Raw genomic sequence first — 17,672 nt, forward strand, 5'->3', positions numbered from 1 at the left:
GAAAGAAACACGTGGGAGGTGCATGCCGGGCAGTGTTCTCTCCACCAGAACTAACGTATACCAAGTTTGAGACAGAAACATGAACAATAAGCTGAGATGAGGTTTTCCCACCAGCCCTCCCCACTCAGCTTTTACCTTGTTGCTTGGTATTTCCACCCATCACACCCCGTCTTGCCTCCACCGTGCTGGGCCTGTGCTCTTCCCAGCTGACTCTGCACCCCTACCTAATTCATGGAACATGAAATGTGCATGCTGGTTTCATTTTATTCGATATGCTGCCTTTGTTTTTTCCTGATCTTGGCTATTTTTTCTGATACACAAGCTCTTCAGAATGACAGTTCTTCTCATGGCTATTCCTTTGAACACTGGAGATTTTAGGGTGCCATTGCTTATCCATAAAGTTTGTTGTATCACCTGTGCTGCTCATTAAGCTAGAGTTTTATTTCTGGTCATGTTTTTAGCATCATATAAAGAGTCGTTGTTTCAGTGTTCTCTTCTCATACACAGCAGGTGTTATTTGCTTCCCCTCTGAACAGCTTGCTTTTCTTTCTCTTTTTTTAATGCAATGTGTTAGATAGAGTACATTTATCATCATCATCATCATGTTTTTTCATAATAAAACTTTTCCTTTGAAAAATAAAAGCATTGTTTTTTCCCTTGGATATTGGGTCAGAAAGGTACATTTCCAGGTTCACCTTTCTGGTTCACAACCTGTTTTATAAATACAACCTCCCAGGGCAAGGAAGTTTCCATCAGACCACTTTCTGATGGCTGTAGGGTTGGCGAGTGTGGTTACTTGGCATTGATCCTTTTTTTTTTTTTCTTAAAATTTTCTATTGAATTTTTGGGGGTGACATAATAAAATTATATAGGTTTCAGGTGTACAATTCTGTAATAAATCACTTGTATGTTGTACTGTGTGTTTACCACCCAAGTCAGGTCCCCTTCTGTCACCATTTGTCCCCACTTTACCATCTTCTACCTCCTTCCAACGGACCACATTCCTTCTTATAATCCTCATACTCTTGTCTGTGTCTAAGTTTTTCTTTAATTTTTGCTTTACTTAATCCCTTCACCCTTTTCCCCCAGCCCCTCACCCCATCCCCTCTGACAGCTGTCAGTTTGCATAGCATGTTTCTTCAGGTGCAAGTGTTCCGAGTTTCCACCTTTTGGCACCTTGTCATTTAATAAGCCGGCCACGCCAGGCAGGGAGAAAAGCTTGGCTCAGTCAAGAACCAAAGCGACCGTCCAGCCTGTCAGTTGTGCTTTTCCCTAACAGGCAGTTTGACAAGCCGGCAGCCCAGCGCTTTGTCTCTGCTTTCTGGCTGCCCCTTCTTCCTTACTTTAAAGAACACCATCTTTGCAGCACTAATTTGTGCCAGGCTCTTGGCAACATTTTTCTTAACTTGCCAGAAATAACTGAGGCGTGGCAGAATATAGGTGTCAAGGGCACCTTGGTGTTATTTTTGGTTCGAGCCATATTAGGCAAGATTGTAAAAAACAACAATCATGTGCATTACAAATGACTGGCTTTACTCATTTAAGAGAAGTTCTAATATTGTGACGAACTCTTTAACGAAAGAGCTAGAGGAAGAATCAGTTACTCCCCAGGGACTTGATTTTTCTTGTTTGGTCCAGTTGGTCTGCAGTGACTCTCAGAGAGTGGTCTCAGGCCTCCTGGAGAGTACCTGGAATACTCTTTCGAAGGCCCTGCTGGGGAGGGATCTCAGACTCTGAAACGTTAGCAGCCCTGCCCAGGAGATTCTCGAACACACCGTGTTTCTGCATGAATGCTTCCAGAACAAGCTTATATTTATATGTGCTCTTGTGAGAAACCTCTAAGCGTCATTAAGAGGGTAATTGATGTTACACATGTTGCTCTCACTTGAATTAATACACATGTTCCCTAAAAGAGGCTAGGCTGCAATGGTCCCATCAATCGGTGTCAGTTAAACAGTCAGTTTCTGGGCGTTTGAGTTGTGGGATAAAGAAGCAGTGATTTTGGGTGGTTCTAGTTCTTTACCGTTTGGGTTGGCGTTTCTCAGCAAAACTTTTATCAAGGAAAATTTGGCCTGCAATTTGGATTTCCTGCTTCTAGGTGGCAGTGGTACCTCCCATACGTAGAAAGATTGTTAGCAAGAGATCTTAAGTAAATTTCCTAAAAGAAACCCTTTATTTTATTTTTTTTAAATATCAGCACCTTTTTTCAACCTGATAACCACTTCCCTTTTCCTTGTATGTGGCCAGTTTCCTTCACCCTTTTCCTTCTGAGCACTGGCTCTTGTCTTGCTTGGAGTAGACCTCGGGCTAGCATGGCATCAGATGCTATAATCGCTCTGTGCATGACTGTGAATGTGTCTGCTCCGTAAGTCGACCTGCATTGCCGTAGCGATTTTCCACCGCTGTAGGCTCTCGCCAGGCAGCTCGCCCTTCCCTAGAATGAGGAACTGCCTATAGACTGCTCCATGCTGAGAGCTTCGCATTCCTGTGGTTGATTCCTTGGGCATCAGGACCTTTTTCATTTAAAAAAAACGATATTGACATCTTCCTTCTCTCCTCCCCCCAAAAGAATGTCTTTCAACTCTAAGTTTCAATTTTTTGTGTACCTTACCCTTTACATATAATGGCTTTAGTTAACAAAGTCCAAGCTAAATTTAGAACTCGACTGTTTTGAATAGTTTCTGTATGTATTTTCAGAAAGACCCTCTATTCTTTACCATAGCAAAATATTTTAAAAAATAGAAAACTTAGGCAAGGTTTTATATATTGTAACCTTATTCCTCGGTATCAACTCTTAACAAAGAGAGGCAGAATCTCTTCCCTCAACATGAATATATACATATTTAAAATTTACACTTGTTTGTCCTGGGAGGAAACTTGCCTTTTGGAAGAAAAAGCATACAAAGGTAAGTCAGTCTCAGATTTTAGAAGTACATAAAAAGATGCAAATGATCTCACCTGCCAAAAATCTTGATTTTCTAAAGCTCTGGAACCCTGATAGTCCCATTAACTTCATTCCGTAGCCTTTGCATTCCCAATGGTCATTCCGAAATAGAGAACTCTTTCTGAAATAGTGAAGAGCCTGATATAAATTCTTCAAGTTTTTATTCAAGGATAAGAGTTGAGAGAGGGGGTAGCCTAATAGGATTAGAATTCTGTATTTTTGGTGTAGGGATGGGAACCTTCTCTGCAGAAATGTTGACACAGCCTGAGTCAGAGTTGAATTTAAAATTCAGGATTTAAATGCTATTCATAGCACCTGATTATAAAGAAGTATTTCAACCTATCTGAGTCTCAGTTCTCTCATCTGTAACGTGACAACAATTTTCTCTGCAAGGGTGGAGATAAGGGTTAAATGAGATGATATTGATAAAGCATTTAGCATGATACTTGGTACACTTATATGGTAAATAGAGACATTAAGAATGTGTGTATAGATTCTATTCTTATTTCTCCACCTGCCCATAGAAGTTTTACTAATTCCCTTGTGCCTCAGCTGACCCACCTCTAAAATGGTTGTTAAGCTGTTCATTTTTGTGGGAATTCAGAAACTTGGCCATAGCTTCAGATTTAAACATTCACTTTATAACTCTATTATAATATATCAACAAATTAGCAGAGGTGGCAAAGGTAGGTTTAAAAAGCACTTAAATGCATAAATGCATAAATAAAGACTGGTTGGTATCTGGGTATCATTAGTTTGGTTAATAACTTGCTCTAGCTTTGAAGTATAAACACAATACAAATAATTATGTATTATCAATAATAGATAGGAAGTCTGGAAATGAGCTCATGTCTGCTGGAGGTAGATGAGATAATGTCTAAAGTGCTTAAAGCTCTTGAAATACAAATTGCATGTGCCATCTCTAGCTATCCTGAGGCTATTCCATGGGAAGTGGGTGTCCTAGCTAATGCCACACTGTACCCAAGGTGGCCTGGGTGACCTGGAACATTTTCTGGAGGAGAGAGTGATTTTATGCCCTTGAGGCCTTGGGAAGTCTTTTCATCCATGGTGTTTGAGTAGGACTACATCGAGCCATCAAAGGGAGATGGTTGTCCATCCTGTTGGAGGCATTGTAGTGAAATGGAACAAGCACAAAGCTTGTAAAAGCCAGGCAACTAGAGACTGAGTCCAGCTCTACCTGTTACCAGCAGACATAGTGCCCTTGAAGAAACAGACCCCCTTTATACATCCAAATTGAAATCTAAAGCCATGACAATGAACACCAGCCATATTTATTCCCAGATTAGACAGTCTCAATGACCATGGATAGAGCATGAAAGGTGGACAATTGAGATTTGGTCTTCCTTAACAAAATTTCGAAGTTTCAAAGCTGATTCCTGAAAAGGGGTGTCCTGTTGGTGAGGTCTGGCTAGTCAAGGACTCTTAGCTTTGCCCCTGAGTTTGGCTGCTGTCTGTGGCTCTCCTGTTCAACCCCTACTACCATCTTGTTGGCCACAGGGCAGCCCTTTGTTCTCTCTAATGTTCTGGCTCACTATAGACCAAAATTTTTTTTCTTACTTTACATAATCCAACCAAAACAGAACACATGAAAAGTGAACATGGAAGGGCCCATGTAGTCCAACATTGTGGTTTAAATTTTCTGATTTATTAAACAGCTAGTATACTCACTGCTCCTATTTTTATTTACTTTAGAAAATTAAATTTAACAGGGTGACATTGATCCATAAGACTACATAAGTTTCAGGTAAACATTTCTATAGCATTTGAATGGTTGATTATGTTGTATATCCATCATCCAAAATCAAATCGTTTTCTGTCACCTTATATTTGTCCCTCTTTATATCCTCCCCCACATTATCCTCCTAATCCCCCTCCCCCTGGTAACCACTTTACTTTTGTCTATGTCCATGAGTCTCAGTTTTATATCCCACCTATGTGTAAAATCATACAGTTCTTAACTTTTTCTAATTTACTTATTTCACTCACTATAATCTTCTCAAGGTCCATCCATTTTGTAAATGGCATATATTATCATTTCTTATGGCTGAGTAGAATTCCATTGTATATATGTACCATATCTTCTCTACCCAATCTTCTATCAAGTGACACTCTGATTGTTTCTATGTCCTATCCCCTGTTCACATCGAACCCCAGAGGAAAGAATGACTTTTCCAAGTCCCATACTTTCTGCCCTCAGACTTGTTGCTGGTTGGATGCTTCTGTCACACCTGCCCAAGAACTCCCCCTGAGCCATGTTGACTCTCCATAATGTGATTCCAAGAATGTGCGGTTCATTTCCCCCAGCTACACCAGCTCTGCTTCCTTAGTTCTGGTTTCTGTTCTCATAGTCACTCCTTCTCCCCATGTGATTGATATTAGAAGTTACTTCACTCTGTGGTTAAGACTATGCAGCCCACCATGGCAGTGGGGCTGAGTCCATGTAAACCTACCAGCCCATAACTATGATACAATTTCAATGGCATTCTACCCCCTGCTCAGTCCTGGGACTGGTGTGGGAGGTATAGGAAGAAAACTCAATAAGCAGGCGTTATGCACAACTTCTTCCTTTGCTCGCTCCCTTTACTGACTCATAATATGTACTTCCAGTACTTGACCTTTTCCTTTAGGAGTTGGGTGAAAAAGCAAAGTAGGGAAAGAGATTCTGTAAAGCTCATTACTTAATAATGCTGCTTCATCTCATGGAATTTTAAACAAAAGGGAAGAATCTACACACACAAAAATGGAGAGAACAACTCTTCCATCTTGTTCTTTTATTAAACAAAAATTTGAGTTCTTGCTCTGTGCCAGGAACTCTTCGCTTACATAAACCCTGTTCAGGCCAAGCTCTGGCCTGGGCTGGCCTTTTCTAATCGCAACATTGCTAGAGGGTTCTGGGTCCTACAGGATGTATAATTCATGCCCCTCAAATTAGAATTGAATATTCTTCCTTTCATTGTTTCATAAAGTCTCAGGTACAGTAGATCTGTCTCTTTAAGGTTAAAAGTTCTTTAAAGGATAGGAAACGTGTCTTACTTTTCTCTTCCTTTCCCCATCACAGCTAGTGCGTACTGAATGCATGTTGGTATGCTGTATAAATATGGGCTGACTGCTTGATGGACATGGGAAAGGCAAGAGAGGTTAATTGGGCTGACTTGGGTTGCTAGGTCTCTAGGAATTCTCCTATTGTAGAGAAGATGTGTCATTTTCTCAAATTCTTCCTCTTCTAGATAAGCCTACCTTGCTGACATCTGCAGGGACACCCACACATAGTCACAGTGACTTCTCCCTTCCCATTATCATTCTGTTGGCCCAAATGGGAAATTCCAGTGGACAGTTTGCCAGAATAATTACTGTCTCTGGGTTCTTTCAGATGCTTGGCGTTCTTTCAGATGCTTATTCTTCCTAAATCCTATCTCTTTGCACTCTTTACTCTTCAGTCAAAACAATGACCTTTTTTCACTCCTTCCTCATCATTTCCCACATCCAGTTAATTACCAGGTCTTACCTTGCCTAACTTCTCAAGATATTTCAAATTCATTTTCTTATCTTCATCTCTACCACTATTACCTTAATTCATGCCATTGTCACCTTGTACCTAGTTTATTACAACAACAACCTCCTAACTTGTTTCTCTGCTTTGGTCTAGCGCCCTTCACAATGGACTTGGAATGATCTTTCAAAGATGAAAATTTGGTTACATCACTTCCTGCATAACTTCCTTCAGTGGTGCTCCACTGCTCTGAAGATAAAGTCCAAACCTCCTGACAAGGGGACTCAAGACCCTTCTCAGTCTAAGACTTGCTTTTTCCTCAGCCTCACCTCTCACCTTCCTTTGCTTGCTTTTTGCATCCCTCCCTCTTTCCCTCCATTATCCCTTCTCTACCCCAGCCATGTTTAAATCTGCATGCTTCTTCACATGTGCTCTTACTCACCTCTGGACATTTTGAATCATACTTTGGAAATTGTCCGTTTGCCTACCTGAGACTCCACTAGACCACACAGCCTTCATGGGCACAGGCTTTGCCTTATCCTTGCTCAAAATTAAGAACTTCAAAAATACTAGTTATATAAATGAACATTTAAGTGAGTTATTGATGTTTTGATGTTACTGCTCTCTATGGGATAAAATCTGACATTTATGAGTACTTATTATGCACCAGACTCTGTTTTAAGCTCTTTAAACATAAAAATGTAGTTCATTTTGAGAAGTAGATACCATTACATCTTTATTTTACACAGAAGGAAAGTAAGGTACAGAGAGAGTAAGTTACCAGCCCAACATCATTCAGCTAATAAGCAGTTGAACAGAGACAGGACCTCAGGTAGTACTACAGAGTGTTCCCTCTTAACCAAGATGCTCTGTATTGCTTTTTATTCAAAGCCACTGATGCACTTACAGGGTATATTATGAGGCATGTTTGGGTAAGAGCCAGACAGATTAACTGAGAAGTGGGATAAGACCCAGGATAATGAGAGAAATGGGTCTCTTGAACAATAAGCAGAAGACTTGAGGAAGACACTCAGCTAGGCAGGTGAGTGTTCAGTGCTATTTTTCTGCAACCACAGCCACTACCAGCCATGTATTCTTAGATTGTCTTCTGGGACACAGAGAATCAGTTCAAGAAGATTCTAGTTGACTACTTACTCTTCTATGTATTGAAGATACCAAGAGTAGACTACCCACATCTAGTGAAACAGACTACACTGCATAAAGGACTGTATAAGTCAGAACAGACTGTGGTTAACGGTGTAATAAAGAAAGGTCAATCCCTCTTCCTGTAATTACTTCTTCATTTCCCTGAAGGCCTGACTAGGATAGTGCCAAGTACTTGTTGTGGGATGCGAGATAGAAAAATGTTAAATGAATTCAATCATAGGAATAACAGAGTCCCGCCATGTTGGACCTAGTAAGTCCCAGAAAAGTACTTATATTGCACGGAGAAAGATGTTACATAAATTTATGGACCATGAAGGGTCCATAGGCCTTCTTTTCCACTATTTTTTATATAGTGAGGCTAAATGAATACCTAGTTCCTGGCTTACCCAGGGCTCTGGCTTTTCAAGGTCATCTGTAGGACATTTGGAAACTGCTTCTCTAGGCTAAGGACAAGGCTGAGGAGAGTGATGAGCTATTTCAAAAATGGATGTCAGCAGAGCCTGTCTCTCCATGCTAAGAATCTGCAAGCACATGCCCCATGCCTGCCAGGCAGAGTGACTGAGGCACAGGCCCCAGAGCACAGAGATAATGAGCTGCCCCCTGGGGACTCTCACACTGCAGACAACTTAGCTCTGCTGGACCAGTGGCCTCTGCTCATTCTTGGGGAATGTGGAGTGGGGAACTCAGGTAGGTGTGGAGTTTAATTAAGGATGGCAGCTGGAGTGGCAGGTCAGATGGTTCCGTGCTCCACACTCCCTTTATGTAACAAGTTGCTAGTTGCATTTTGTTTTTCTCCAGATATTACTGTTGCTCTGTTTCTTCCCTTGCTACTGCCCACATATTGTTCTGCATGCCATTGGAGCAATGTGACCTTAGTCTTGAATGTAGAGTCCAGGCAGGGAGCACACCCTAGAGGCAAAGAAACTAAACTGGAAGGAAACTGTGTAAACCAGTGGCAGATAACAATGCTTTCATATAAGATGCTTTCTCCCCATGCTCACTGTCTCTCCTATTTAAATGTACCCTTTCATGCCAGTAATTAAATCACAGCCACCTTGGGCCTTTTATTATCTGAAAAGAACAGAAAACTGTAATTGGAGCATGCCTACCATCTATGTCATTAGTAGTCCTCCATTAGGATGGATGAGGGCAACATCAGGGGAATAGCTCCTGTCTTCTGTCCAAGAAAACTAGGTACAGGAGGAGAGAAACCCAACTTAGGATCACAGTCTTGTGTAAAGGCTGAATCTTGAACACTTGGAACTGTCAAAGTTTCTGTCTTAAAGAGAATGGACTAAACAGGGTGCTTGTAAAAGTGAGCATGAATATTGAGCTCCATTAGCCCCAAAACACCCTGTTACTAAACATAACTGCAGGCATTCCTGAATAGAAAAATCTCCAAATCACCTGTGCTACTGAAATGAAAGAGGAGACACTCCACCTGGGCTTTTCTGGCTGCCTGTTGTGACATGAGGTCCAGAAAGAGTAAGAAATAGTGGAAAACACCTCTGTAACATCTTCTGGCATATTTTGGGAGGCTGAGTGAGAAGTTACATGTTTATGGCATAAGGTCTTTACAGAAATGCTTTATCATGTTTTATGCTACTTGTAATGATGTTCTATGTTCTCTGAAAACACTTCCCACCATGGACCTCTGCCCTAGGTTCCCAGCTGTCTGCTTGTGCAAGTCCCATGCAAATGAGTTAATTACCTGTAGCAAGAGCAGACTTGGAAAACAGAGCAAGAAACGTGGAAAATAAAGGCTGTTGTCTGCTTGTGTTATGGTTTCTCCTCGGTTACATCACTTTCCTAAAGAGATCTGGGCTATTTCCTTTAAAATAAAAATTAAAAAAATTTAATTTTTTTTCTGGCTATTTCCTTTAATACTAAAACTTTAGGAGGATTAAATTTATAGAATTTCTGACTGTCGGGACCCTGAGTGGAAAAGTTATGTAAATAGAAAAGTACTTAAAATGTAAGTCGGCCCTGGGCTGGTAGCCTTTGGAATAGGATTACCCATTCTTGTTTTATGGGGACCTAAAACATTAATAGTGAGAGCTACTAGGCAGGTCCAGCAAGTGAGGCATTATTTTATTTTTGAGGGCATTGAGGTTGGGGAGGGAGATGAAGAATGTACAAATACTTGGAAATTAAAGGGAACTTAACGATTGCCAATTCCATTTCTGTATTTTAAAAATGAAAATGTTGACATCAGAGAGGTTGTCTGTGTCTTAGCAGCAGGCTTGCTTTAACTTTTAAATGGAGTTCTATAGAAACAGCTTCACTTGTTTCAGAGTTTTGGGCATAGCTGTTGGTGACTTCTGGTCCTCGTTCCTGTTATTCTAACAGTGTCAATGTTCTGCCGACATCACATAGGAGAAAAGGCTTGGTAGGCAAGATGATGATAAGCTGTATTTCCAGAGAAAATGTATGAAACTGGATTGTAAACTCCTGAAGAGCGATGATGTTGTTTCATGTGTCTTTTTATCTTTCTCAGTACCAACTTCTGTGTTTCACATAACTATCATACTTGAAGATTTGATGATTGAAAATAGTCTAGTTGTGAGAAATATCTTCATCAGTGGCAAGAATGACGTAAAGTTAGGTGCAGGGACTTTGGAGACAGTCTGCCTGTATTTGCATCCAAGTCAGCCATGTATGAGCCGTTGTCTAGGGAAGATGACCTGACTTCTCTATGCCTTAGTTTCTTTGGCTGGACACTGGAATCTCAAAGAAGGTCTTTGGCCATGCTACCTTATAAGGCGGTTGTGAGGATTACATGAGGTAACATATGCAAAGGACCTAGTTCCTGGCATAGGAAGTACCCAGTAAGCATTCACTACTACCAGTCAGTATGCAAAGAAGGCTCTCTGTAACTATTGTTGATAAATGTTCCAGAACAGATGTGAATACCATAACATTACCCGAGCACATAATAAATTAGAATGATTGCTAGAGGGGTCATCAATTATTATAATATCTGGACATTTCTTTGTTCAGAAATATATTTATATAGCTCTTAATACCCTCTCTTGCCTATTTTTATGCTGCAGTTATCAAGATTTTTTAACAAGTAAATTGATTTCCTAGTCTGGTCACTCGTTGTCTACAGCAACATTCTAGTATTTCTACTGGCCTCTTACAGATTTGGTGATGAGATCCCACTGGCTCTCTTCCTTTGATACCCTCCAGATGTGGGTATAGATCAGCCTATCCTGCCTGTCCTTTCTTCTGGAAGGCCACATGTGTGTTCTTCCCCCAGGTGTGCCACCAGTCCTCAGCCAAATTGATTCTGACATCTTGTTCACTCTTCCCTGGCAATTTGGGGGTTTTCTTTCTCTCATCCTTTAGAGTCCAGGTCGATGCTGATCTTAACTTGAATAAGAGAAATTCAACTTCTATATTCCTGTTCACCCATCCATCCAGTTGTCGCTTTGATTTATAGGCTCTTTGTCCTTGAGCCATTACTGCGTGACTGATGCCTAGCCGATATGAGTAGGTATCCTCATTCTGGTTTTATTTCTGCAGCTTGTTCCTCCAGATCTCTGCGTCTGCAATTTTGTGCTGGAGCAGTCCCTCTCAGTGAGAGCCTTGCAGGAAATGCTTGCCAACACCGGGGACAATGGCGGCGAAGGGGTGAGTACCTGAACTGTGTCTGAGATGCGGATTGAGTGCTCGCTACGGCAGCGCAGATACTAAAATTGTAGCAAGATGGGGATTAGGACACACTATAGCCCAAAAGTACAAACTGTACTTCATTTTCTTCCTTGAGCTTAGAACTGGAAAGCCTTAGGGTCCTTGACATGATCCACATAAAGATAGTAAATCTTTCTCTCTGAGTTTAATTCCTCTTTTTTAGCAACCCTAATGCCCCTTCCTTTGAATTAACCAACTTCCACCAGAAAATAGAAGAGCCCACCAGTCATGCTGCCTGAGCATGGCACACTCCCCTATTCCATAACCCATCAGGAAATGTGGGGAGGCTGACAGGACCTTGAGATGGAGGTGTCTGTGAAGCAGCTTATTTTTTCTTGGCAAAACCTCCTCAGAGGTTTATGACTGCCCTAGTGGAGCACAGCCAGGTTACGGCAGTTGGGAGATGTCCTGTAGAATTCAGAGTCTCTGACACATGTTCAGAACTCCACAGTTTCACTCATGATGAGCAAACACAGAGCTGACTTCAGTTTGTCTTCCTTGAGTCAGTAAAGTGTTCCCTAAGTGTTAAACTGAGGGATGATGTGTCTTATCTCCCATGTAAGAAGGTCTCTGGCCAGAGATTTCAGAATAATTTTTTACCCTTTTTTTCCTTAATGACCCATGTGTATTTATATCCATTTATCATCAAGTATTTTCATGTATTATCATTATATGGCCTGAGTATCTTAAATACAAACACCCCTTCCCATCCCCTTTAAATACTGCGTTAAATGACCACCCTCTGTCTTCTGGGTCCCTGCAGTAGCTTACTACCTGCTTTGGTACTTTCTGTACTTACCCCTCACCACCACCACCATTTTTTTTCCCACTTGGCTGTTCATAGTGTTCTTTCTAAAATGCAGATCTAATCATTATACTTCCCTATTTTAAAATCCTTTGCCATTCATTACCTTGAGAAAAATCCCAAATTCCTTAACCAGACATAAAGCCCTTCAGAATTTGGTAAGCCCTGCTCACTTCTCCCACCCCATCTCTCATCCCAAAGACCCCGCTACCACGCACTCAATGCTCCAACCACATTGACTTCCTTTCCCTTCCTCAAGCATAAAAATTCTCCTTTGCCTGTGATCATGTCTGTCAGCAGGTCTCTCCGGTTAGAACAGCCTCTCACACACCTCTTCTTGTTAGTAATCTCTACTTCTCCTTCAAGGAGAAAGTCTAGATATTAGATGTACTGAGAATCCTTTGCTGACCCTGCAAGTCTGGGATAGATGCCCTTGCTTAAGCAAAAGTCAGTAAATAGTTCTTATCATACTAGACTGTAATTGCAAGTCTAATTTTTGCATCCTGTACTGGAGAGTGAATCATGTAGTTAAGAACTATTTGTACATAGCACAGATTGTTCTTTCTGGACTCTGACAAACTCCTACATAATAAAGAAGTATCTCATTTATGGTAGAAGAGACAATGATCAGAGGCTCAAGAAAACCAATGTTTACATTTAGGTCGTCTTCTAGCTCCTAATGTGATCTCACAGAAGTCTTATCTTTTGAAGCCAGTGTGTTCTTATCTATCAAATTAGAATATTTAATTTGTTTTCTAGGGTCCTTAATACTAATGTTTGTCATTCTTTACTTCTTTGATTTAGAATAAAACGCTTTGTTAGCCACCTGAAATAGCTTTGTTTTCTTCCTCAGAGCATTAACATATGTGAATTTTTTGTTTGTTTCTAAAGACACTTTGCCCCATGTGGGTACAATGCAGAAACACAAAATGTCATTAATGACTGATCACCATTGGCTAAGCACTTTCCTGATTTTCATGCAGCAGAGCTCAGACGTTGCCATTATTTTTGTGTCCATTTTAGAGATGAGGAAACACACTGTGGTGCTCAATTTGTCCACACTCAAACAGCTACGAGGGCCAGAGTTAGGATTTGCACACAGGCCAGTGTGACTCAGGATCTGAGTCTTAATTGCTGTATTTCATTGCCATTCTAGCCTCTTTCAGATGGCTTTTATTATTAGAGCCACGTTACTTTTTTCTTGGAAATGCAAGTTCAAAAAGTGTATACCTAAAATTCTAATGATGTCAGCATGACAGATTCACTGTCTTAGGGCCAGTAGAGCTATGAAGGATCAAAAGTTTATTTGAATTTAAAAAATTCTTACCTTAAGGGAGTCATTTTGGACGATTGTACTTTAAATGTATTTCCTTGGATGTCACTGTGCTGCTGGTTAAGATGTAGAAGAATGTGAAAGACCTGCTGCCACTGAGACAAGAGGAAATCCTTGGATAAACCAACAGCTCACCCTCTGTTTAACAGCTGTGGTAGGCAGCATCCTGCATGACCCTCAGCGAGTTTCGCCCTTTCACATTCATGCTCATGAGGTTCCCATACACATTTTATAGGAATTAATCTGTGTAACCAGAAGAATATGCTATACACAATGGTTTGTCACTTCTCAACAATAGCTTATTAAGGATGATGTGACTTCCATTTTGGTTGTTGTCTTGCAGTGTTTCTCTCTCTTGGTCCATTTACTCTGGGGGAAGCCAGCTGCCATGTTGTGAGCAGCCCAATGAAGAGGCCCACAGGGCAAGGATTGAGACCTTTTACCAAAAGCCCACAGGGAACTGAGGCTTCCTGATGATGCCCACAGCCCTAGTCCAGCTGTCAGATTACTGATGAGCACAGCCTCTGTTGAGAGGTTGGCTGCAACCTCAGAAGAGATGTTTAGCAAGAACCACCCAACTAAACCACTCTCATATTCCTGACTCTCAGAAACTGCATGAGATAATAAATGTTTGTCTTAAGCTGCTAAATTGGGGGAGGGGGTATAATTTGTTATGCAGCGATAGATGACTAACACAAAAGCCAGCAGAAGCCATGGTCATAAATCATCTGAAGAAATAAAATACAGAGGCCAAGCCCTTCTTAGGAAAGGAAGGAAGACACTTATTGTGACTGAGAAAGTATGATCATATTACTTAATTAAAAGAATACACAGTAATTTTTATTGCAGATGAGAGCAAATAACAACCAGCTTATTTATCTTACACATAAAACATGCATCCTTTCCCTCCTGGCAGAATGTTCTTCTGATGTTCACTTCCCCCTTGTGCTGACCTCAGTACCCCACTCTTTCCTCTGGAGCTACACACCCTCAAACATTTCCAGTTTAGGCCCTGGCGGGTTGGCTCAGTGGTAGAGCGTCGGCCTGGCGTGCAGGGGTCCCAGGTTCGATTCCTGGCCAGGGCACACAGGAGGAGTGTCCATCTGCTTCTCCACCCCTCCCCCTCTCCTTCCTCTCTGTCTCTCTCTTCCCCTCCCTCAGCCAAGGCTCCATTGGAGCAAAGATGGCCCGGGCGCTGAGGATGGCTCTGTGACCTCTGCCTCAGGCTCTAGAATGGCTCTGGTTGCAACAGAGCATTGCCCCCTGGTGGGCATGCCGGGTGGATCCCGGTTGGGCGCATGCGGGAGTCTGTCTGACTGCCTCCCCGTTTCCAGCTTCGGAAAAATGAAAAAAAAAATTTCCAGTTTAGTGGAACAAATTTATTTTTAATTTTTTGCTCTTTTTCTAAGACAAATAACTCATCATGTACAGATAGATGTCTTTGTTGAGGGAGACCTGGTTGATAGGGAATATCACCATTTCACTGCCAACCAAGATCAGCCAGACCCTGTTACTTATGGCCCGAGGATAGAAATGGAAAAGATAGAAGCTATATTAACTGGAGAATATCTCTTGAGCATTCTAGTTTGGTTTTTTTTTCTTCAAAAACTGCATTTCAAAGGAATTCTTTTTCTTTATCATTAAGTTTGAATGGTTCCCAGGAGTCCTGTAGATAACAAAGTAAATTCAAAAGTTCTGGTTATAATCCTTTCTCTTGTTTGTTGCCAAGAATTTAAATAATAGCCTTAACTTGGTTTGTCTTTAAAAAAATGAATACACAATAATTTATTTCCAAATAGAAGGCGAAGACTAACTTAATAAGATTGAATACTTAGTTTTAGAACATATAAGTAAGGCCTCCCTTAATTACCAGCTATATTATAGCAGAAGTTTATTCAATAAAGCTATATATTTAAGGAGCCATCTTTAATTTATAATATATAAAAACCAATATGATAAATCAACATGGGGCTTTATTCTCTTTGAATACTCAAGTCCAGAATAAATGATCCATGACATTTTTATTATTAAATATTCTTGGATAACAATAATCACCATGGTGGGTTAGACTGAAATTTACCTTGTGTCTCGTTGTCTCTTTGTGCTGTTTCACCAAACAAAAGGAGAGAGAGATCTATCTGACACTATTAGTAGTAGTAGTAAGATCTTAGAGCGAGAGAGAAGGGACTTGAGAAGAGAGCTGGGGGAAGATGGAACAGGGTACACTTTTTAAATGATTAATCTTTCATTATTCATTGGCAGCTGCGCTAATTAGTTACCTAAACAGGAGCTGCAGGAACTCTAACCCTCTTGGGACTCTCTCACAATCTCATCCGGGTTCTCTATCTTTATTATAAGAAATAATATTTTTATAGCATCTCTTGAGTCTGATTGTTTCCTGAAGTGATTGCTATGCACATTTACTGTTAGAAATTAATTTGAATTTAGATGATAATATTCAGCAGGGAAGGAAAAGAAAAAGAGGAAAAATAGAGAAGGGAAATGAGTTAACATGACAGGCCATAATGAACCTCTGGGGAGCCTGTGGGTGTTCGAACGGGATGAAAGCTTCTTGTCATGCCAGTCCACTCTGTTTGGAAATAGGTACAGACTGCATTTAAATAGATATTAGGTTCACTAATGATCACGACTGCCAGCAAACAGGATGCTTTGAAGAGTGATTTTTCCTTCTAGCCATAAACTGGTCCTTGTGTGGTGTGTCTATTCTCTGCTGTGCAGCAACTGAACATTTTAAAAAATGACTTCAGTTGTTTGCTTATTCACATGAGGAGTATGCAAAAGTCCTTTTGTAAGGATTGGCAATTATGCAGGAATTCCTCTTGCTAACAAAGATGTCCTGCTCCATTTAGCAACAGGAGTTTATTATTGAAACATCCTTAGCTACAGCCACTAGCACAGGGGCCCCCAGCTTTATGCTGAAAAGGAGAATAAATGACGATGCAGCTCTGGGGGCAGAGAACACTTGGTGGCCTGCAGAATGCACCCTAGTAAAACTCGTCCTCGAGTCATTTTTTTCTCTAATTAAATTTTATCTGATTTAATTCTGGGGGAAATTGCCAACAGAGGGATACTTGGCACGGTGGCCAATTAAATGGCTGGAGTTTGAAGTACAATTTCTGCTTGTAAACATTACTTTCATATTTTTGACTGATTGGACCTACAGGATGTCAAATACTCGGCCACCTTCAGCAGGAGATGGGGCTAAAGAAGATGTCACCATCTCCCTCTGAGTCATTCACCATCATCCTCTAGGAATGACTTTGTTTTTTATTTTTTCATTTTTTTTATTTATTCATTTTAGAGAGGAGACAGAGAGGGACAGAGAGAGACAGAGAGAGAGGAGAGAGGAGCTGGAAGCATCAACTCCCATATGTGCCTTGACTAGGTAAGCCCAGGGTTTCGAACCAGCGACCTCAGCATTTCCAGGTCGATGCTTTATCCACTGCGCTACCACAGGTCAGGTTAGGAATGACTTTGAATATAGAGCAAGCAGCATTTGTAGCAAGCAAAGATCATTCTCTGGAGTCAGGCAGATGTATCTTCAGTGCACCCTATACAGGACCAGGTGACCTCTGAGGCAAATTATTTTTCCTTTTTGTAACTTACTTTACATATTGTTAAAATGCAATCTACTTCAGAGGGTTGGGTAAGAAGTAAGTGCCTAGAAGTGCCTGGGAGTGTGTGGAAATGAGTATTGTGGGGTTTTTTTTCTTCTCTGGTCCACTTCTATCTACACAGATCCTTCAGACATATTCACATTCAAAGGAAGGAGAGTTCCATGGTATATGACCAGGCGCATGCTACATCTCAGGCTATATAACTACAAATGGGTTTTGACATTAATGGGCATAGTGCTTTTTAAAAAGAAAGGCCTTAATTAACAAAATTACCAGCTGTACTCCTTCTGATAAGGGCTCTAGTTTTCCCTAAAAGTTGACTTAATCACTAGCAGACTTTTACCATTAAAAAAAAAAGACATGAGGCCCTGGCTGGTTGGCTCTGTGGTAGAGCGTCGGCCTGGCGTGTGGGAGTCCCGGGTTCGATTCCTGGACAGGGCACACAGGAGAAGCGCCCATCTGCTTCTCCACCCCCCCCTCCTTCCTCTTTGTCTCTCTCTTCCCCTCCCGCAGCTGAGGCTCCATTGGAGCAAAGATGGCCTGGGCACTGGAGATGGCTCCTTGGCCTCTGCCCCAGG

At 41.2% G+C, this 17,672-nt stretch overlaps 1 protein-coding gene across 1 annotated transcript in view; it reads left to right on the forward strand.

Moving 5' to 3' along the window:
- The window catches only part of RYR3 (ryanodine receptor 3), a 626,037-nt gene that overhangs the window by 220,218 nt on the left and 388,147 nt on the right, over window positions 1-17,672 (forward strand). The window contains exon 3 of the mRNA XM_066277226.1: window positions 11,151-11,258. Coding sequence (XP_066133323.1) covers window positions 11,151-11,258 — 108 coding nt within the window. The remainder of the gene's footprint in view (window positions 1-11,150; window positions 11,259-17,672) is intronic.

The sequence above is a fragment of the Saccopteryx bilineata genome, chromosome 4 (genome assembly GCF_036850765.1).
Source record: "Saccopteryx bilineata isolate mSacBil1 chromosome 4, mSacBil1_pri_phased_curated, whole genome shotgun sequence".
In the NCBI taxonomy this organism is placed as follows: Eukaryota; Metazoa; Chordata; class Mammalia; order Chiroptera; family Emballonuridae; genus Saccopteryx; species Saccopteryx bilineata.